Source organism: Bombus vosnesenskii, unplaced genomic scaffold, assembly GCF_011952255.1.
Source record: "Bombus vosnesenskii isolate JDL3184/JDL3185 unplaced genomic scaffold, Bvos_JDL3184-5_v1.1 scf7180000013788, whole genome shotgun sequence".
Lineage (NCBI taxonomy): Eukaryota > Metazoa > Arthropoda > Insecta > Hymenoptera > Apidae > Bombus > Bombus vosnesenskii.
This window is the reverse complement of record NW_022883218.1, coordinates 803065-826678: the sequence shown is the minus strand read 5'-3', so window position 1 is coordinate 826678 and position 23614 is coordinate 803065. Positions and strand designations below refer to the sequence as shown.

Below are 23614 nucleotides of genomic sequence, written 5' to 3'. Positions count from 1 at the left end.
GGAAGAGGACGATTGTGACGGCGAGGTGTCCCGATGGGGAACAGCTTCGCGTAGGAATGGATATACCGTGTACCTCTAATTATTGTCGCTATCACAGCATTTATCATTCGAGCGTCAGCAATGGCGACTAGGGGGAAGCATTGCATTTAATTCCAATTAGTCGTCGCGATCCGAAACCAGTTTCGAAACCACCGAGGATCCATTCGATGAGGAACTATGTATTGCCTCTTATTCTCTCGTCGAGATATCCTTCGCACGTGTGAGATACAGTGGAACCACGCACCGCGATTACTCTAGCTCACGAGCTTTCCTATTCCTCCTCTTTTCTTCCTTCATTTTGTCTTTTTGAGATCAGCCACGCCGCCACTGCCTATCTTTTATACCGTTGTCGTAGTTATCGGTTGTTTCGTAATTTGAATAATTTATGACGTCGATAAGGATAGAGGCAGCCAGAATAGAAAAGAATCTAGCTGGGTGTATGATTAACTGTTGCTTCCAAATCCTTCATCGAGCGCATGCTCGGTGTTTCTATATATCGATAGATTCGTTTGTTTCAAAATCGTAATAAAAACCTTTACAGGGTATTCCAAAGTATGAAGCTCTGCGATTATCGCCCGAACTATCTACTGTAAAAAATATTTCAAGTAGAAATTTCTCTGGTTCGAAGAAGTCATTTTATCACCAATACAAATTTTGTTTAGGTGGACGTACTTGCAAAATTTCCAAGAAATGGAGCTATACGTTTTCATTTAGATAAACCATTTCCTGATGAATTTATTCATCAACAATTCCTATTGTACGAAATGTTAAGAGATGTTAAGTTTTGTGAACTTGTAATTTGAAGTATTACGACAATGCTTCCGTTTGAAGCTTAACATGTTCGAAGCTTCATGCAGTCCTGAAGTAACTAGGAATTCTACAGACTTGTTCACACCGATGGAAGTAGCCTATGTACCTGTCTCGACTCGTACCTTTCATTACTCAACTAAATGTACACAAACGTTTAACGAGTGTTAAACCCATAAAGGTGTTGCTGACACTATGAGCTCGACGCCTCCGCTTCTTCGAGCCGAGGTATTCCGTTACTTTCTCAAAGTGGGCTACGCAGCACGTATCCAAGTCAGAAACGAGAACAATTTCATTTCATTTGTGAAAAATCGTTTGCTCGGTCAGTATATTAACGATCTTTTATCTGCCTTTTCTTGTGCGTATACTTTTACGTTTATTTATAAATTTCCAGACAATTAGAAGCACACAGAACGAACGATTCCACGTTAAAAAAAAATGAAGAACGTACTTGATGATTTATCTTGTGATCTTCATATGGAAAAACCATGTAGCTCTGACGTGTGATTGAATTTTATCTTTGCAGGATGACTCGCGCGTCATATCGCACTGTCGTGTAAACGCTTTGCACAATGAATAGCTTCAGCAGCTCGCAAATACCTGTTCGTGACAATAATACGCATGGAAACGTACGAAAATAACTCACATTTTCTGTTATTTACTGTATCGCGTGGAACACGATGGATAGTTACATAAAATATCTGAACGACGTGTTCCTTGATATAATACCCCTTTTTCCCTGGATAGAAATGAAGGGACCATGTTGACTTTTACACGTAATATCAATGATATGATCAGAAAATTCATTCGAAACCTACATCCAGCAAGCGTGACGGAACGTTCGATAAAGTGTGATGATACGCCGTCGTAGATGGTGACTATATTTCTTAACGAATAACTTTGGAGCAGGGGAACTCCAATGAATTTACTTTTTTACAACACCCGCATGATTGCTGCTAGTTCTATCAGATTAAATCTTTGGAATGTTTAAGTAAGCTATAGGGAATATGTCGTAAAAGTAAAAAAAAGAAGCGTGATGTAATGTGATCAACTTTAGCTCGTCAGAGCTTTTCTAATTATCCATTTATGCATTAAAAAAATAACAGTTTTAATTTTCAGAATAAATTTCTTTTAAAAAGAAGTTCCAAGATCGCTTTCTAAATTATTATTACGACATAGGATTGGGAATCTAATCGGCTTTTCACTCTTTTTAGTTAAAACGTGTAATTCTGAAACTGAAGAGGACACAGGCTTCATTATTTTCTGTGGTTTCCATCGTGTAATTCAATATTAGATTTACTTACTATCGTATTATTTTACTTTATTTTTATATGTCTCGTTAGGTGCATTATGACCATGCAAGTTATCTATAAAAATTATTGGTTTATACTTCTCGTATGAAAGCAAAAAACTACATAATTAATGAAATACGAAGAAAACTGCGAGTTAAACAAACAATATAGTATTATTTTCCCTATGGAAGACAGTGCATAGCACGATTGTATCACATGCGTATATAAATATGGAAAAGACATTTTACTCCTCCGGCTCCTCCAGCTCGGCAGACTATCCTTCCAATAATTTGTTTTGCAAACGAGCCTTAAGGTGTGCGATAAGCATGACTGGTCGATGAAGCTTGTCATGCGGATTCTCGTCCTCTGTATATCTCGCTTTCTTTGCTCCTTCGCGTCCTTCTCTCTCTCCCACTTCTGTTTTCTGCTGTTCTCGTCCGCGTGCACGCCTTATGTGTACCAACCTGTCGAATCGGTTGCAACTCGACTTGTCCCTTCAGACGGAAGAAACGACCAGGACGGTCTCCATGGCCGCAAGATACCATCGAACTTTTTTGCGTGGGTGATTGATCGAGGACCCAGCTAGGTCGCCCTTACCAACCGATCTTCGCATAATGTGCTTTGCTCCTTCTTTCGTGGCTTATTGTTTGCTCGTTCTCGTGTAGCTACGCGTGTAAGGGATGCGCAAGTTCAATGATAACGTTCTGCTGCACTTATGCTGCACGATTTTTCACGATGGCGATTTTGTTTATGGTAATTTGAAGCTGGTTTCTGTGGAATGATGAGTGGCCGAGATATTGTATTATATTTAGTAGTTGGGAATGATTAATCACACTACAAAATAGATTTATTGTTTTGTTATGCTGTGTTTAATATTTGGAAAGATAATTGATTGCATTGTTAAATATAGTTAGTAATAGAACCTCGTTTATCTGCAGTTGGTTTATATGAACAAGTTAATGGTCAACTTTAAATGGACGTATTCTTATAATAAACATATGCAATCATTTCTTTTTATTGAGAATGAATTGTACTTACATATTAAAGAAGGGACAGTTGAACGTGATATAGAATTAATTGATCAGTTCCAGTTTTCCGAATATCAGCACCTATTGAAGTCCGAACTAATAAGAAGAGATTGTCGAAACTATTCGATTATCCAAATTGTTTTTCTCTCGACTTGTCCGGATAAACGAGGTTCAGTGAGGTTCTACTACGATAAAATTCTACTCATCTGAACTCTATTCATTGGGATTCCTGTTGATTAAATACACTTATCTAAACGTAAACTCCTACTATTTGAATAAGAAATTGTAGGTAGTAGGGAGAATCAATGAACATCGTATTAATTCCAAACGTATGAACTGTTTGTCTCTTGACACGTTCAAATGGAGTTCTCTTGTACGTATCAAAAATTCACCTAAATCTATTAACTTAATTCAACTTCATTAAAACATCAATTACGAATTTATCGCGACTATGCAAAGTTTTGCGAATCCATAATAAAAATCAGGTTTCGATCCCCATCCCTGTTCAAATCAAATCGTTTGTTAACAACTACGAAACCTTAAATATTCCTAAAAACAATATGAAAAGAACAATCCAGGGCCGTCACGCGATTGAATTGCGTAAATATCGATGTCCTCGCGAGCAAGGCCCCAGTGATAACGATCGGCATCGATGCACGCACGTTTCAAGACACGCATCACACAGGTTGGCGAGGAGCGCGGAGCAGCCTGGCAAGCCGAACGACCGCAATTAACCTTACGTAACTTGTTGGGACGTTCCTGGTGGCCTCAGCAGGCTATGAGCCGCAAAGATAAACTGCACACAATGCGTCGCACGGAAGGCTGAGTCCGCCTTGGAACCGGCCTGAAACGAGACGTAAGACGGTGTCTTCCTCTTCGTTTTCGTCCGTCCGCGTCTCGCGAATATATCGGGCGATAATTGTTTTTAGTGCCTCCACGCCACCAGGAAGGCGGACACGCCGGCCACATGCTAATCGAAATCGTAAATCCGACCGATAAGAACCGAGCCGCGGTTACAAGCTCGCGCGACGTATTCGCCGCATGGAACGAAGCTCCGCTGGCAGAGAGAGACCTTTCTATGCTCACTGCATTATGATCCGGTTTCGATGCGGTGGGCAGACATTTTTGTCACGCTGTCATTAGCGTGCGTTGCTTTTGCCGATAAACCGCTACGTTGTCCAGATATTTTCGTCCTTATTTATGTATCGAGCCTAACCCGCCTTTGGCCGGTGAGGAAAGTCGGCTTTTCACGCGCGTGACATTGATTTTCGAACTTCGGTGTTTTGCTTCATGTTTGTAAGATAGTTCAATGAGAGATGCTAATGGAGGCTCTGCACTGTTTGAAGTTTACGCATTTTAGCTCTTCCAGAATTATGGATGCACGCTATTATGGCTTGTTTTATGAAAATATCGTTTTTCAACAAGAAATATTTTACGTTCTTATATTTCGATGGAAGAAATAAACAAAAAATGACCTTAACTCGAATGTTCAGAATTCACCAAGAATTTACATCATCGTTTAAGTACCACTTATTCTGGTCTTTACAAAATGTCCTCTTCGTAGCGAGAAGTTGAATATTTCAGAAACCCGCAAGAAACACTCGGAAGAATTCATTGCTATGAGACAAATCTTCCAGGATAACGATCCGATCCAATAGTAAATTGTTATCTAAATGAAGCATATATACGTTATTCAATTAAATTTTTTCCTAAACTTACGAACTTTTCCAAGCAATAAATATCCAGAATTCCTTCGGAATATCTTAAAATTAGCAATAAAGCTGTTGAAAAACTTTGGAACGTGCCTGAAGATGCTGAAGATGAAACAGCTATGTATTTCGAGCGGTAAAATAAGCTACCTCTCGAAAAACTCGGGAATCGTATGGAGAATTCGCGAATGGAGAAAAAACAGGGGAATGCATTGTTGGCCGTTTACGCATGCTCCGCGTCGAAACTATTTGCACAAGCGGTCCCAGCGAAAAAGCGCGGCGCCCACGGTGTCTTTGGCCGCTGGATGGAAAGAACACGGGATAATATGCAGTGTCGTATTGCTAATAATAGAGAGCAAGTATCCACGTGTCTGGCCAGTGCGGATATTATTATCGATTCCGTTACAGGGAATTGTCCTTAACGTAATGGCACGCTTCTAAAGCGTTACGACCGCGTGCCGTCGTGCGACTTTATGAAGGAGGAAGGCCGCGTAAAGGGTTTTCGCGGTTGTGTTTATGCGACCCTTAAAATTCGACGATTGCCTTTACGCCATGTGATTAACATACTTCAATGTACGTATCGTAAAAGCGCCGATGGAGAGTATCATCGTGGCGTTACAACATTCGCGAATAAATAACCTAGCGTCACGTGCAATTGATTTTCTACGCGGAGATGAAGCTTTAAAAGTCGTCAGTCGTTTCCATGCGATTACTGTGTTCGTGTTCTATGCGCTATAAATATCTCGCTTCGATAGGATTGATTTAGAAAGATCCTTGTGCCAGCAAATAATAGATGCTTATTTGGTATGTATTCTAACAAAATTAATTTACGCTTGTGTATACATGTAGAGTGGCCCATGAAAGTATTATTCGAACACTTGTAGAAATCTTTTATGCATATACTTTGTAGGTCATATGAAACATGTTGAATGTCAGTGTATATAGAAAGCGTATATAGAGGCTACCGGATATTTAGTGCAAATACATATTTCGCAGAAATCATGAACGTATTTAAACAGACAATTATCCATTATATCGATAAACCACAATATTCAGCGGGAGCATTTTTAATATTTAAGTATTGTGCGTCGAAGATGGATATTCATACTGTATACTAATTGCTTATTAAATATATGTTTGCAGTAATTATCTTAATATTCCTACATACATCTTCAGACTAGCTCCAAATTTTACCAACACAGTTATCACATTCGTGTGTCATTATAATGCTAATGAAATTTTAAAACCTTTTATATGGCACGCAATATACACATAGAAGTTTTCCATGTAAATATTTGAATACTTTCATGAGCCACTGTATAAAGTACAAAACTCCTCCTATCGGTAATTTACAGAAATAACATACACGCGTAATCGGATTAGTGGAACGTAATCATAAAGAGGAGCATGGAAAGAGCGAAAGGGAGAGAGATTGGACGTTGGTCGCGCATCGCATTATTTCTGCGCCGTAACGCGCGATAGAATTCATGATTTAACGCACGTCTCAACTCGGATTCCTTCTTTAGCAAGTCCCGACGATCATCGTAAGCGGAAACGAACGACGTGACGTTTCGAGAGGGAGGACAAGAAGGAGGAAATTTGATCGCCGCTGAGCTCTAATTAAAAGTTGGATCAATTAATTTCACGGTAGAGCGGTAAAGTGTAATGATACATTTATCAAACGACAACCAAATTGTCCGTATATGTGTGCGTACATGGAAATAATTTTATAATTTGATTTCCTACCCACGCGCCGCTTTTTCTGGATTTTAAATTAACTCGTCGCGTTAATGAAGTGGAAGCGAATATAATTACTCGAGAGAGGTAATGTTTTTCTTGCTTGTTGTAACGTCTTTATTCTTCGAATTCCAGCCAAGTCATATGCGATAATTACTTGGAATATCGTATACGAGGGAGCAAGAATTCCTTCGATAAACAATACGACGTTAATCAATTAATTTCGAGCTAAAGTGATAAATTATAATAACAAACTTTTATTACAGGTTCCGAATTACCTAACGTAGATACTTCGTAACTTGTTTTGCTGTCTACGTATATACTTACATTCGTGTTCATGTATATTTATAATTCCTCTTCTTCTCACAGCATTAACGGAAGAATCTATTACGTGTTAGACCATGTTGGCCTCGCGAGTTTCTCGCGCGGAAATCATGAAATCGCTATGACGTTGCTCGAGCATCATCGTTCACCTGTGAAATCACCTGACATATTGAGTGTCGACAGGTTATTGCGATCCAGACATCCGGCGATTTTCTAATATTACGTCTGCGCCTCTCGAAGCGACTCGTGTTTTCATGCATAACTTTATTGTTGCCGGGCTCACTGAATGAAACGGTAGTCATATCATGCCCTATAAGTATGCCACTTGACTCCGCGCAATCGACACACACGATCTCGCTGTAGATCGCTCGATCGTGATTCAGGTTTCTGATGATAGAGACCCGTTGAACTTTAAAATGCTCGCCAAACTCGTGGAAACGAGACCCATTCACAAGAGACCGTATACTCCGTGCGAATGTTCAGCAAGGAAATGGATGAAACTATAAAGTCAAGAGTCTCAGGGCGATTAGAGTGCTTCCACACGGAGATATGTGTATGAGAAACACAACTAAGAGTGAAGTATAGGAAGAGACTCAGGGATGCAGTGTTCATCCTAATAAGGTAGTTGGCTGTTCTATTTCCTATAATTAATGACTTTGTAACGAAAGCTACTTTTATTAAATTATTCGGCTTGTTAGGTACATAATAACGTACGCTAATAAACAGAAACGAGATACGTGATACGATGAAATTGATATTACAAAAAAATGATCTATGTTATGACTTACTGTGCAGTGAAAATTAACAACTTTGTCATGGTTCCACAACTGCACACTTTAATTAGATACGATTCTGTAGTAATTCAAAGTAATTATAAAATTCACATATGTTTAACAAAAGACTGTAACGGAATTTCTCTGTAGATGGAGCGTTACGAAACTCGATTGTAAGAACGGCAAGAGAATCGGGAAGAGAATGTTGGTTGCGTTAATCAGTTTAATGATGTAAAACGATCATGAATAAAGAGAGAAGAGAAAGGGGCGGGGGAAAGAGGTACAAACTGCAGCAGTAATTTCAGATCAGTCTTCTCGCGTTTCGACGGGCAGACTAATCTGCGAAATATAATTAGCTCTGGTGACTAACGCGAACGGTTCTGCTAAATTTAGCCAAATGCAATCATAACAGCGCAGGTGGCCATTTTACCCTTTTCAAGTGTTTGACAAGCCGGGATTATACGAGCCGCTACACGCAGCGAGCCTAGTAGTGAGTCACACTAGGGCTAATTATAATCCTTTCGCCCGTAGGTATCCACCTGGTCTCTTCTTTTGTTCTCCTATTTCATCGTTTCAAACGCTAATTTGTATCTCCAACGATAATAATATAAATTATAGGCCTTTTTGAAGAGCAAATATGGATTAAAAGGGATTAGGAAATCTTTTGCTGACTGAAGACCGTATAAATTACTCGTTGATTGAGAACTTTCGTTCCTTCCTCTGTCCTTGGGTTACGACTAGGTTTACTAGTGTTACAGTACTATCAATATTGGTCCAATTGAAATTACATATGTAACACTGTTGACTTTGAGCTTGGAGAAGACATTGGCCGGTACTTTTTCATTAATTACGTATTCTATTCCTTCAAGAGCTAGCGCATAAATTCTAATAAATCATATTTCTACGATGAATGTAATTATACACAGGCTATTACTATGATTATGTTCAGCACAGACTATAATGTATTCAAGTTGAAACAGTATATGTTAATTATAATTTCGAAAATGGGATACGTAATTCTGTTTATAATGTAATTAGAACAATCCGCAGACATGTGCCTAAAAAGTTACTGTTTCTTCGACCATTCGCGGAGAGACGCGATCGCGAGAAAGCACGTCAACGGGAGTCGTAAATTCCCGTTACGATTAGATAATCGACGCCACGAAATGATCGATTCCCTGATTTCTGTTACGATAATAGAGGTGCTTCAATTGAGGTTATACTGAATTAACAGGTATAAATTAACGTTTATTCCAACAACTTTGTAAAGAAGATAATTACACTGATGCGTATGTATAAGTTACATAAGTGATTGACTTAAGGATAGAAACCCGGTAATGACATGTTGACTATTCTAACGATGAAGAATAAGTGAGGTACAGTGACGATGCTGGGTGGGTCTAATCTACAAGAAGGAGCTGATTTGTCAAGGGCAAGGTTTCATTGGGAGAGTGAGGGAAATACTTCGCTGTCAATTGGTTAACTTTCTAGGTTGGTTGGCGAGGAAGGGTGCTAACCGCCCCCGAGAGAGAGTTGCTAGTGGGAAGCATCATATGTGAGAAAACTAACTTTTCCGTAGTAACAATAAGGTTTAGAAACGATTCGGTAAAGAAATGTTTGGTCGGTCTGAAGGACCTTAGCTAGCAAATTTCTGAGATTTATGATGGGTCCTTAAGACTATTGAGGGTACGCAGTAAGAATGAGCGGACATCTGGTTCCCATCTTGCCCGCGGTATGTGGCCTGGTCTAGGTAGAGTGTCGCCCGACGTAACAGTTAGCTTGATACGCATTGTATCATTCTAATAATAGTAAAATAACCTGAATTTCAATTGATTTTTAAATGATAAACAATTATTTAAAATTCCACAGTTCACAATTCTAGCGAAGTTTAGGAAACAAATCAAGTGCGTGAAAGATGTCAGACGGATACGTAATTGCGAAACGATAATACACGATACATGGCGCCACGATAAAGTTTCTATCTCAAAGGTCATGGAATTAACCGAGGCATATCAATATGTCGTGAACTTTCTTCCAATTATCCGACTGGATCGCTTTCTGAATCACACTGATCGTTATGTTCCTCGCTGTTACAGGTGCAGAAGAAAATGCGCGTGAGGTCAAGGTGACGGTAGAGCATGGAGACCATGCAAGACAGCGGCGGGCTGTATGTCGATGGCTCGAAAGGAAGTGTCGCGTCGGGTTTACCCATCTCGAAAACAGTGAATCAGTTGAAAATAGTGGAAAGTGGTAATGAAAGTGGCAAGGTGCTGACAGCAACTAAATCGGAGATGGATCCATATAAGGAATTGGAGTTGTATCTCGCCAAAGTAAACGTGAGTTTCCCACGTGAATTTTTATACGCGATTTCTTTTTATAAAGTAGAATTGTATATTGTGAAAGAATTTTATTTTATAAAAAGATATTCCATATGTGGTCAATTGAGAAATCTACATACATCCATTGAATTTTGTGTATCCAATTTATCGGTAAAAACTAAAAATGTTCTTTATTACAACATCATTTACACTCGCAAACATAAAAGCATGTAAAATGACTTTGAATTTAACTTAGTATACCAACGAATGTCCAATGGGAATTAAAGAGCTATTCACTTTTAGTTCGCAGAAGTCGCAGAAAGAAATTGCTTTAGAAATTAGAAGCCCTTTAATTTTATCATGTATAACAGGTACATATATTTCCTCTTTTATAATATTGCATATTTTTTTTTACTTTTCCTTCTTAGCGTTATTTTTTCAAATATGTGTAGAAGTTCAATTTGCTACAATATTTCAAGTTCAACGGGCGTATGTAGATTTTTGTAACTGACTACAATTGTTTGCCGAGAATGTTGGACGTTTTACGTTTAATATCAAAGTGAAGTGATATTACTGACGCTGATTGATAATTTTAATCACGGTCGAACGTAAGCGACGTTTTTAATGAAGCGTTAATACGATCCCGTTCATAAGACGAAACTCTTCTTCGACACGACACAACACGATTCAGTTAGGAATCGATCATCTACTTTATCGATGTTTTCGCTGAAACCGTGCACAACAAATTGAATGTGACGCCATGACCGCTGTGCAAGATTCCAAAACACGTTTCGTCCATGACCGTCGGGTCCAACACGTCGTTTTCTTATTTCCCCTCGTCCTTTCCTTTTATTCTGTCTTTGCTTACCGCGGCACGGTTGTTTTAGAGACCTCAACTACAAAACTAAATGCCTTGAATGACACCCGAAAGCGTAAGCCAGTTTTCGCCTTCAAGTTTTGTCTTTCAACGTCCTATCAGTTTCGGGGACTGAGGCGAAATCGTATTAAATTTGCATCTCAAGAACTTCCACTCTGGTAGACAAGGAATTTTAATAGCTACTGGATATTTTTCATAACTAAAGAATAATCTCTAAATAATTCAAATTGTTCTTCTCTTAAATTCTATTGTGGACCAGTTTTTATTGTATAATTATTTAGGATTTTTTAACAAGTAGGTATATTTTTCTTGCGCTTCTAGTACGTTTTAATGTTTGGATGCAGATTAAATATCATCAACAATTTTATGAAATCACGAGAGAGAGCAATAGCTTACATCGATTCAAGCTCTAAAGATATTCACCGATAGTAACTAATACCGCATCATTGGAATCCTTCTTACTCTCGCCGCCTAAATTGGTACACCTGTTTCAGAATCCCTACCCAACGAATTTAAACGGCGCGAGGCTCCTGCGGTATGAGAAAAAGACGCGCGCGACCGGTTACCATTCGCGAGAGTCAAAAGCTTGTACCTGGCCGCGTACATGAGATCCACGGAGCAATTATTTCTTACGAATCGTGTTGGTGCGTCGATGTAGCTCGTCTAAGTAGTGTATATAGACCTCGTAATGCACCGATGCATGTCAACACATTGCAAGGCGAACATCGAAACCGATATTTACACCGAGCAAACAGAGGATTTCGATCGGTCGGCACACGTTGTTGCAACGTCGAACGTTGCTTCTAAAAACGAAGACGATGCGGAAACAATCCGTCATCCTCCCACTATTTCTGCAGCGTTGCGTGACTCAGAAATTTCTGCCAGTTTGGCGTTGTCTTTTTTTTTATCTTGTTGCCATGATTTTCGTACAGGAAGTGATAAAAAGAAGATACGAAAAGCTTGAACGAATCTATCATGCATCATCAACATGTTTCATTATCTTGTTATGGATTACACACAATGAAGGGAGAACATACGTATATGTATGTGCTATGGCATCACAGTTCAATCTTAGCTTTGACTTTAGTTCCATATTGGAACAGTATGAAATACTGAATGTGAATTGCGTACGATATTTGAATGATTCGCTTTAGACACAGTATATAATACATTTACTGTTAAAGCCGTAAGTAGTTAACGGCGATGAATATAGCCAGTGAAAAAATCGTAAGATAATTGGTGGCAATATGACTTAGCATATTTAATGTTCTATCGAGTGGTAGATCTAGCGTGTGTTCTTCGAAAGATCTTTTCCTGATACTCTATAAATTTGTTACATTCTATAAATGGTTTGTAAATAATTGCTACTTCCGTTAATTTCACTAATACAACTCCCATTAAATAGAGTGTAAATTTTGTTTGGGATTTAGTGATCCAATTTTCTTCATCTCATTAAAAAGATTCGGTTATTTAGGTCCTAGATATATGTATATTAAATAAATCCCGAATAAAAGGTAGATAAAAAGTCTGGATAGAAATGGTTAATGCTTTTCTAAATACACAATTTACTAAAAATAATCAGACATCAATTCACATTTATTACGACAGTAATACACTCAACTAGGTACAAAATTAGAATAACCTTTAGCAAATGCAAGCATTTCGATTTCGACAGAAGCTGTCGCTGCGAAGTTTCAACCGTCAAAAGTTTTACGTAGCATATTTCTTTCACGAGAGGGATCCCAGCAGTCGAAGAGATTTGGTCAAGGTTACTTTCCCAGTCAAGTAGCTCCCTACAGAGTTCAGTTTTCGATCCTATCGTACTCTCCCGTTTTTCGATTGGTTGAGAACGTCAGCTTCTCTGGATCCTCCGTATACGAATATTTCGTGAACAGAAAGAAGGCGAGGCGGGGCCTGAGAGGTCAAAGGCCAAAAGCGAAGAAAAATGATGAAATCGAGGGCTCGAGTGCGTTTCCCTTGGTTCGTGGATAGGCTTGGTAGACCCTCCACGTTCGCACGATCGGGAGAAAAAGCAAAAACGCTTGTGTCATCGCTCGTAAAAAGTAGCAGAGATCCGTTTAAGTCATCTGTTGCTCAGCTTGTCGTTGATCGCACTATGGGTTCCTTCTTTCTAGGCGAATGACGCGAAACTTTACTGCTTTTTTCAAGCAAGCTAGATAGTCGAGACTTTGTAGCCATGTTCACCGACACGGGGCCATGAGCGAATTAATTGCTTCGCGGATAATTAATTAAGCGGTTACGTTGAACAGCCGGAATTAATTGGACAGATGGTACGCGTTGGAACTGGCTAGTGCGTCTTAAAGTGTTCGCGTTGCTGCTAGAGAAATAAGCCACGAGACATCAGGCGAGTGTTTAAATATGTCATAGGAGACTTTCGTGGAAAATTCATGGTAAGATAGTAACTTAGATGAAAAGCTTTTGTTAATTAATTTCGTACATTGCGGAGTTACGTAAGCAGTTTTCTTATGACAAATGTAAAGTTCCTTTTACCGAAAGACAAGTTTTGTTACAGTTGATACATGAACCGTACACTTATATAACGCATGGTATTACAAACTTACTTCTTACCTCTTTTAATCGCGTTGGTGTAAAACGCGCTAGCTTGACAGTGAAATTTTGTAGTATTTAGTTTTAATAGGAATAGTGCTTCTGTGGAGTGTACGAAGATTTTCACGAAAGATTATACACATCGAAAATCTTCTTTCAAAATTTACATATTGTACAACCACCTGAAACAAAATTCTATAGCTTCTAACGAAATTACTTGAAATATCGAAAAGTCATAGTTTACCATGTTAATTTAATTCAAATACATTCATTCGCATTCACACTCATTTAAATAGAATATAAGATGAATATATGTAGCAATATCTAACATGTAATAACAGTATAATAGTAGTAGTCCATCTTATAATTTATCTATTCGTAATATGTATTTATAATTAATTACTTAAAGCCCAAAGCTTGCGCTAATTAAACGATATTTTGGGTAATATGCAATTCCCTCGAAGCTGGCGAATAATTAATTGATGAAAGTGATTCGTCGATCGGACAGTTGATTTAATCGGTTAACTCAATTGTTTGGTAATCGTTGGTTATTTTGAAAGTTTGGCCATGGAATTTGCGGCGAGATTAGTTGCCAAGGAGCCTTGCGAACGTCGTACAAACAGGATCCTTGTTTTCTCGTCGCGAAAGGAATGAAGTAACGCTCATCGACAGCCTCGATTCCAAAGTCTAGAACGATTAAGGAGACTTGTTTCGACCGTGTCAAATTTAGGGCTGATCTTGCAGTTTGTTGATATTTCCAACGCTCGTGTGCAAATCACACGAACATGCAAGTTCTCGAAGTCAAAGACTTGAATGGTTTTCATGGAAAATATTTATTATAGCAAGGAAGATACGTAGTAATTGCGGTTGATGGTTCGCGAGAACGATGATTTAAATTTCCTAGATTTCCAGAAACTGTTATTCACCAGAGAGCTGTGCAAAGCATGAAATCAACAGCAGTTTATAAACTGATCTTTGAGTATTGCGAAGGATAGCAAATCTGATGTAGATGTTTGTCATCGCTTCCGCAGGTGAAGGAAAGGTTGCGAGGATGTTTTCGGAAATTTTAATACAATTGTTTCTAACAAGTATGTTAACGACTACTCAATACATACCTGCTCATTAGCTCTTCATAAATCGTATTTCTTTTTATCGCATACTCCTTAGGCATTGCAAAAATTCCAAAAAAAATTTCACATTCCCACAAGTGTCTCAAAAAAGTCCACAAATGCCTATTTCCACGAAACAATAACTATAATAACTTCCCAAACGTTCTCTGTAAAAATAAATAGCTACACGGGACTGGTATAATGGGCTGGAATGTTGGGTAAATTAATTAAGTGGCCAACAGCGGAAAGGTTCCGTGGAACGATTATGCCGTCGAGTGGAGATTGTCATGCGCGGGAATGTCGTTCATTGTGTCAGCGATCAGCTTCTATTATTCCTACGCAATTTACGCCTCCGTGAACGCAACCGAGCTACCCGTTCGCATGGGATCCGCGTAGGAGGGACAAACTGTGTAACAGATTGGCCGAGTGGCCGATCACCAGCTCGGAATTATTGCTTAATGATCGTGTATCATGGAGAAATGTTTGCGGTCGACGATCGGCAGCTCGATCGCTTGGCCGCGACAGCTTTTGCGACGCTCACCTGGCACACAGGAGACAGGTGAGTCAGTAGGTCGCCGAAAGTGAGCTTGCTTTTACAGCACTTCGGTTGCGAGTCCTCGCTTGAAATTTCTTGCTGGAACACGGCGTCCCATCAGCTTGTGTAGAGTACATCGAAACACGATGAATTGCGATCTTCCGGAGAATTTCGTTAAATTTCTCTGGGACGGTAACGAGTGAAAGTTCATTTGCACGGTATGAGAAAAAACATGCAACAACTTTATTGAGGAAATCAAGATTTAATGCTTTGGTTTAATGGCGAAAGAAGAAGGATCCATGAGTTTGATGGTGTCGTTTTATGAAGTTTTTATAGTAATCAGGAAGAACAATTAAAAAAAAAATTGTTAGAAATTATGAAAATAGAAACGGCGAAAATACTTCTTTAGTTGTTATACTTGGAGGCTTTTCGTTCTCTATTTTCAATTAATTCATCGAATCTTTACCGTATTCCCATGTGGAAACTTTTAATTTTGTGTAAAATTAGACACGTGACTTTCTCTAGACGTTTTTAAAATTGAAACTAGAATGTAAATCTCAGTCTACAACTTACATCGCAGCGAAAATACGTCAAGTCTTTTATTTGCATCAAAAGGCGAAATAAAATGTAGATTCTTCGATTAGTATATTTAGGAGTGAAGTATGTTCACATCAATTACAACTCTCGTGTAGAAACTTGATCTAGCTACTTTTGGAAATCGCGTCACGAAACAACGGGAGTGCGATTTCTAATCTTACTAAACCAGAAAAAGGAAAAAAGAAGCTTGTAGAGATTTTGGGCTTGTTTTCATCGTATCGTTCGAAGAATTTATGATGGACCATCGTTTCAACCGACCTCGCGTATAAATCCTGGCAAGCACGTGTTTTCAGTCTGATGTAGAAATCGATTGGTAGTAGTCGGAACGAAAGGTTGTTACATCGGGCACGATGCCCGACGCATAATTTAGTTACATACGAGCGGTACATCTCTCCTTGATGCGCGTATCTGTGAGAGTTGCTGTAAATCGTTTGACCCTCGGCGACTAAATTACAAAATGATGTCTGTTTTAACCCTGTGCAACATCCTCTAATGGACGTCTATATAAGAAAACGATTCAGCTTGATGACAGTAAATGGGATTATAGTTTCACCAGCTATACGAACTATCATATAATGAAAATATATTTCAAGCTTAGTTTTCTGCTAAGTTACCTGCGAATTTTGGCTTACAAAATAATCATATTCTACAGGATTTTAATTCTTTTGTGAAACGTATTTATCATAAAAAGCTTTTTGCGGCATGTCAACGTGAATGCAACTACAAATTGTGATATCTGCTTCGAAGAGTTGTAGCTTACACAAAGAAAAGAGCTTGATCGATTCAAGCTTCTTTCGATCGCTGTAACTAGTCGTCGTAGTAAGTAGTAACTAGTAAGTCGTCAAGCGGTAGTATGCTTCTAATTCAGTTTGAATTATACAACATTGGATTATTATACATTTACCTGATCTGTTTCATCCAAAACTGTTTTATTGCTACAAATGTAATTCTACGAATAAATACCATTTACAAGCATTTGCAAGCATTCACAATAAATTTCGTCGATTTACTTCTACTTCTACAAATCGTTTGAATCTTATTGAAATCTTTAACCATGACCATTTCTTTCATCCACCACGCACGAATCAAATAAACTCAGAACTACAATGCCTCGCCAGCTCGGTGATCAAGCTGCTCCGTGTCCTGCGCGGGTTCTCATGGTCGGTTCCCATAATCTGGACTCGTTCGACGGCTTAAAATTTCAATCAGCCCCCGCGACGTCGAGGACACGAATTTATTCCGCGCTCGAGCCCGTCCGGCGTGTGCACGCGGTACGCGTACGTGTTACCGAGATCGGAAGATAGCTATGCAGATAGAGCGTTGCTGCGCGCGAGAACTGCAGCTAGCGTTTGCGTTTACGCTTCAGGTCGCCACGTTCCGTTCTGATTATTATCCGCCACCTCGAGCACGACGTGTGCTATCGCATCCGAGCTGTACGAAACGTATTTGCATTAAAGCATCGTTCTCAACGCCTTCGTCGATCTACGCCTTCAAACCAAGGAAAACATACCCCCATGAACTTAGAGAATCTCGAGTAAGAATCGTCGACCGATTTTCAAAGTTAGAAAAAATTTGGCACACAACGACAGACTAACGAAAGGAAGAGTCACGAGAAATGCGACTGCACACTTGTGACTGTAGTCAAGAAACGTGATGTCCCTGTGGAATATGCTCGAGCAAAATTGTTTTCGAATGGTTTCACGATTATCGGTAACGTCCATGTTAATGGAAGCGAGTGGATCTGGAAATAAAGGAATCGCGTATAGATAAACGTGCGAACAGGTTGCAGTTTGCATACAAAATGTTTGTAGTTTGCATGGAATATTGAGAGACGACTGGAATTCGTACGAAGATATGTAGGAATTGGATTAGTACTCGCCTTATATATTGAAACATCGGTTGATTCGGGTGTGAAGATTGCTGAGATCAGCCGTGATCCGAAATACGAAGACCGGAAATCTGAATGCATTCGTTCCTCGTATCACTCTGACTCGGGAATATTTCTACCGATTGGATAGAAATTGACTCTGTTGTTGGAACGAAATTGTAGATTGTGTTTGGGTAGAGCACCGATTTTTCTCCAAGTTCAATTTTCAATTTTTACAACGGTGTCAGTAGTTTTGGTAGTTTAAAAGTAATTTTATGTTGCATACCGATTTCATGAAAATTCGTGTTTTTGTTATAAATGACTAGGAATATTGCAACTTACATGTAAAATATCAACCAAATATACGATCAACCAAAACATATTTATTAGGTTGTCTGAAAAGTTTCTTTCGTTTCATAAGGTGATAATAGATGAACAACAATTTCTGTTTTATATTATTTTATTGAATTAGGTATGATACATTTCGTTCTATTTCGCTTATTACATTTGTGCATAATTCAATAAACTAATATAAAACAAAAAACATTGTGCGTCTATTATTTCTTTATAAAACGAAAGAAACTTTTCGGACAACCTAATAAATTCTTTCTTGTACTTTTTCTCAAAATAATACTATTTTCTTCTGTTTGAAGTCTAAATTAAATGTATCAAATAAATTGTTGCATTAGCGTATTAATTCTGCAAATCACGCATCTAAAAGAATAACGTCAAACGCGTGAACGCCAGAAAAATAAAATTCCTTCCGCAAATATGGTAAACAACGAAACGTCTAACAATTTTCCAAGATTAAAAATGTCTTTAGCGTTCGCATAATTAAGTGTACAGGTGATTGTATAATTCTAATTCAGTGTAAAGTTTAGTACGATTTAGTAGCAGTATATTGACTTGAAGCGCTTTTATCCCTGACGAAATGGCATAGATCACGTACGCGGAAAGAATCTCCGTTGGGGGCGCAGGCATTCGGGCCACCGAAGAGAATTCCAAAGAGTTTCAAGATACCAGGAACCCACTAGAGTCATCCAGCCGGATGTCATTCCGTATTCCAACGTTTCCCCCTGTTGTCGCGCTCAGGCGCCGCATTCTAACTCTTAGTTTGCTCATTTTGCATCCGAAGATTTTATCTGCTGGCGTCGCGCGTCACTCCAGAAGACGATTTATGCCGTGATGCATTGGTATCGACGGCGTGGCGCGGCGGCGAGATCAAGTTCAACGCGAATGTCAATCGATGCGATCGCCGTATGTATATCGTTTCGATCGAATCTTTGTGAAAATAAATTTATTCCGTTTTATTTAGACTTTTGAAAGAAATAACACCGTAAAACCTATTTTTTTTTGGTATTATGTAATACACATTTTACTGGCGAATGTTTCGAATAAACAATTTTTTAAAAATAAAGTAATTATATTTTCTACATCCTAAAGTTTTTCTAATAAAATATTAGTTTTGTCATTGCAAATTATAATAATAGACAATTATCCAAGCATCTTAATTATTTTGTCTAATTGCAAGTGTAGAAAATTAAGCCTATGAAACACAAGTTTTTTTAACTATTCTTATAAATTTAAATTTATCAGTTTATAAAATAGCTTATAAAGCGATTATGTAAACAAAGTTTATTTGAATTAAAAGAAGGCCTGTTTTGGACAGAACCAACGTACACACAATTCGTCATCGAAACAATATACAGGATGTTTTTCAGTTTATTGGGGAATATAAATGTTTTCTCAAAGCATCAAAAGCAGTTTACATCGAACCGTGCGGCGAAGCGGAATAACAAATCGTAATTTCATGCGAACGCGGGTTTCTAGAAAACGTATACTTACAAGGAAAACACGATATTTTATTCATACGATAGCCGAAAAACGTAAAAAATATAATGCAAATAATTCTCAAGAAGTCTAGAGGCAAGCTACTGTGATCTCTGCGTTAATTCTTTAACGACCAACAGTTCTTCGAACATTCGTAGATATATCCATTTTTCAATCTTTGAAAAAAGGTGGTTTTATCGATTCCCATGAAGTCGTATTTTCGTCGAGCCTTGTTTATGGCTCAACTTCTCAACGATCAACATAAGGTCTTTTTCTTTTAAATCGATAACTAGTTTGTCTTGCATAAAAATATTTTTACTAGAACAAATACGTCTGAAATACAAAAATGAATAAATTCGCTTGAAATAAATTATGGAAATTATAGTAATCACGCGATCGATTATACGATTAAGTTAGGTCAGTAGCTAAGGAAATTAATACAGGTTAGCACGATAACTTATTGAAAACTAGCAATTAACGTTAATTTCACTGAATTTCTTACTGCAATCAGAACTCCAGTATTAGCCTCGAAATAAAGACCACCTTCCATGTTTAATAATATTCAAGCACATTATAAAGCAGTAATTATTATTAACCTAATTTTATCATTTGTAAGTAATCGCTGTTGCTTTAAACATTTCTATTGCTATACAGTTGGAAAGAAGCTATTTCATATCATAATTATCAATAATTACCGGTGGAAAAGATTTAATCTTGATTGGTACATATAAAATCGAAGAAAAACGAAATTCTACAGTGATATAAAAAGAAAAAATTTAATTAACACTTTCGTTATGAAAAGCCACTATAGCGACAGCTTGTGGCTCTATCGTTAAAACATTTTATTTTCCTTTAATAATTTCCTTAAATAAGTTTTACGAGGGAACGTATAATCACGAATAGTCTCGCTCATTGAAACCTTTTAATTAAAGACAAATTTTTTTTGTCCTATTTAGTTTTTCTTTTAGTTATTTGTAGACAAGTACACATTTGCTACACTAGCACTTTTTCATTTTAATTAAGCTTCAATGATAATTGCATCGATAAAATTGGGAACAGAATTGGCATTTTCCTTTCTAGATTATAAAAACAACATCCTGCGTTATGTTGATTTTATACGAGAATTTTACGTAATCGATGAATAAATTTTTCGTCTCATTGGAATCGATTATATTAAGCTTTTTATCCACTTCGTACGCGGTATAATGAGTCGTGCAACTCGGTAATGAAAGAAGGACAATAAAAGAGCAATTCGCACAAAGTTGCATCTCGAGTCGCGTTCCGCGACCGGTATCATTTCCAGTGCTACTTGAACACGATCTAATGTTCAGATGTAATTTACACGAGGCGAGCACAGTCGGCGTTCGCTGAGTCACGCATTTATTAGGCCACTTGAAATTACGGCATCCTAATGAGCATCGCTTGATGAGTATCGTTTTTAATAACTAGCGGCTCCCATGAATCCACTATGTTGCCTATGAGATGGTATCTGTTGCTAATGGCATGCATGGCAATTGTCGTAAAAATAGGAAAAGAAAAAATAAACGAAGAAGAGAAAATTAAGAAGTGCATCGTTTTATTACTTCGATGTTAATTGCTTCGTTTCCGATTGTCTTTATTTTCCATGTCACTTGCGGTAATATCTTCATCGTGCAGACTGCATCTGTAGAAACTCGAAATGTAGCCGCACCGCGACTTTAGAAGCAATTAAACAGCATGACCATTAGAACGTGTGCAATCGACTGGTTGTCGCAATCGCAAATATCCTGCGTTGACACTTCTCGTTAATGTCGCAAAGATAAATAGTAACGCCACGAACAATTAATAAGCGACGCGAAGTCCTATGTTTGTCGGTTCTTCGATCGTTTGCCGATTTTCAATGCATAATAATGAAAGGTTAACAAAGGCTCGATGGCGCTCGATCTGCATTGAATAGCTGAAATCAGCTTGAACGTTATCAAGGAACGCGACACACGTAGCAGTTGCGGATTTTTGCAGCGTAAGTAATTGCTTGATCGCCTTTCAGACATTCAGGTTTATTGTGTATCGGTCATTTCTCGGAATTGCTTTCTCTTCTTTGTGAACAACTTACCAGATTACGTAATTGGATTAAAATTGCAACCATAAGAAGACAATTCGAATATTGTATCTATTGTATTGCAGGAGAAAAAGAGATATAAATTTCATATTTGAAAGATTCATATTTAAAAATGTCAAAATGTATTACTTGAAAGGATGATCTGGTTTTGAGTTGGTTTTTAATGAAAGGGAATAGCAGTCTCTTCAATCAGCGAATAATTGAAAACATATCGTGGAAGGAATTTTCGCCTCATGCTTCAACACCTTTTCTTCCAATTATTATCTTTTTGTCGTATTCTTTTCTTATGTGAATTATTCCGTGGTGATCCGAATTTGTTTAAACCCTAGTACTCAGTTCAGAGAAATCATGTTCGTGGGCATTCGAAAGGACGTGTACGGCCTTGGAATTCCTACGTAACGTTCAAGTTCGCATGCAAATCTCTGGCGAACGACGAGAGGTTTGTGTACGCTCGGAGGCGGGACGTAAATAAAATTGTAATGCGCGAATAACGCGGTATATGGGTAAATAGAGCGGGTCGAGATGGAACTGGTAAAATATACGAGGACGGCTTCCAACTGAATTCGCGAGGGACGTTGCCAGTCTACAGAAAATGCCACTTAAAGCGGTTCCAGCGATCCAGTACTTCGTGGCCTGTCTCGTTTCTCTCGTTTCACGTTGAACAGGTTCAATTGCTACGGAAAAATGTGCGTGTCTTTGGAACGTTATAAAGTATTCTATATTCTTGCGAAATACTATTACAAAATGCATGAAAGGCGTAAAGAATATTGCAATATAATATTCGTCACATATTAAAAAAAAAACAATTATCAAGTAATACAATGTTTCGTTTTTATGTATATAAATAATTTATGTTTATTGGTTAATTACAATTACACATAATTGGAAATTACGTATAAATATCAATAGGACAAATTTGTTGTAATTATATACAAATAATTACACAAAAGGTACAAAAATCAATTAGCAAACTTTAAAATTTTCCCCCGTTTCATCTCATGTTAATGTTCCGTTAATGAAAAATCTAATTCGACAAAAATATTTTATTGGTTTTCATTAATTCACAATTGGCTCCATAGACATAAAACACGAACTACTTAAAAAGGGGAAAAGACTAATCACAGTAAAAAAAGCAGAAATATATGGCGTTCGCTAAAACAGTTCGAAGATCAAAGTTCATTCGGCGCAGGTTAAGCGATCGTTCGCATCGAAACGATCAGATGGTTTTCTGCTTCGAAGATCCTTAGTTCGACGATAGTCGTCGAATGATAGAAGGAAACAAACCGAAGAATGCCTAACCAGATAATACACATTAATACGCTGCATGATGCTTGTAGCGGTCGAGGTTAAATCGACGAGGAATATAAAAAAGACTCGGTTTATCCGGAAAGAATCTTCCAATTAGGATAACGAATGGCCAGAGAATCCGGTGGATTTACCGGACCTGTGACCGAGAATTAGCTGTTTGTAACCAATCACAAACATCGGTGCGTGATTTCTAATTTATCTTACGATCGTTTGCGATCGAACTTTGACCTCCAATTTCATTTCCATTCCTCGAAAGGCAAATGTCTTGACCATTCTTTACAAGATTCCGATAAAAATTTCTCTTATTTCGCTGGTGATTTCGCGAAACTGTTAAATGGATGACTGGATCTCTTTTATGATACTGTCTGCTAAAAAGGAAAGATTAAGAATTTGACTGTTAGTTGAAAAAGCTTTGGGTTTCTTGAGAGTCTTAAATGTTTAATCTTATGATGATGGCAAATTTATGATGACTCTAAGCAATTTAATAGTAGAAAAGCCAGTTTGGTCAAAATTATATTACATGAAAATAACAAGGAATGAGAAAATGAAAATGCAGAAACTTATATTTCTGGTATCAAAGCGAATAATCAAAATCCTGTGAAGCAACATTTATTTCAAGTCTGCCTGAAATACTGCAATTATAATAGTGACACGCTTGTATCGTAAAATAAACGTCGACAGTGCACCTCTCTCTGAAAAGATATTGGAGCGACATAATAATGTCCCAATTACCATACATCTAACAACAAAAAACAGCGTTAATAACCACTAGATGCAAAGGTGACATTTATCGATGGA

General features: G+C 38.0%; 1 protein-coding gene across 2 annotated transcripts in view; it reads left to right on the top strand.

The window, feature by feature from the left end:
- LOC117238983 (rho GTPase-activating protein 7) overlaps positions 1–23614 on the top strand; it is a 349400-nt gene that overhangs the window by 18747 nt on the left and 307039 nt on the right. For both annotated transcript variants that reach the window (XM_033504242.1, XM_033504244.1), the window contains exon 2: positions 9806–10045. In XM_033504242.1, coding sequence (XP_033360133.1) covers positions 9848–10045 — 198 coding nt within the window. In that variant the 5' untranslated portion in view covers positions 9806–9847. The remainder of the gene's footprint in view (positions 1–9805; positions 10046–23614) is intronic.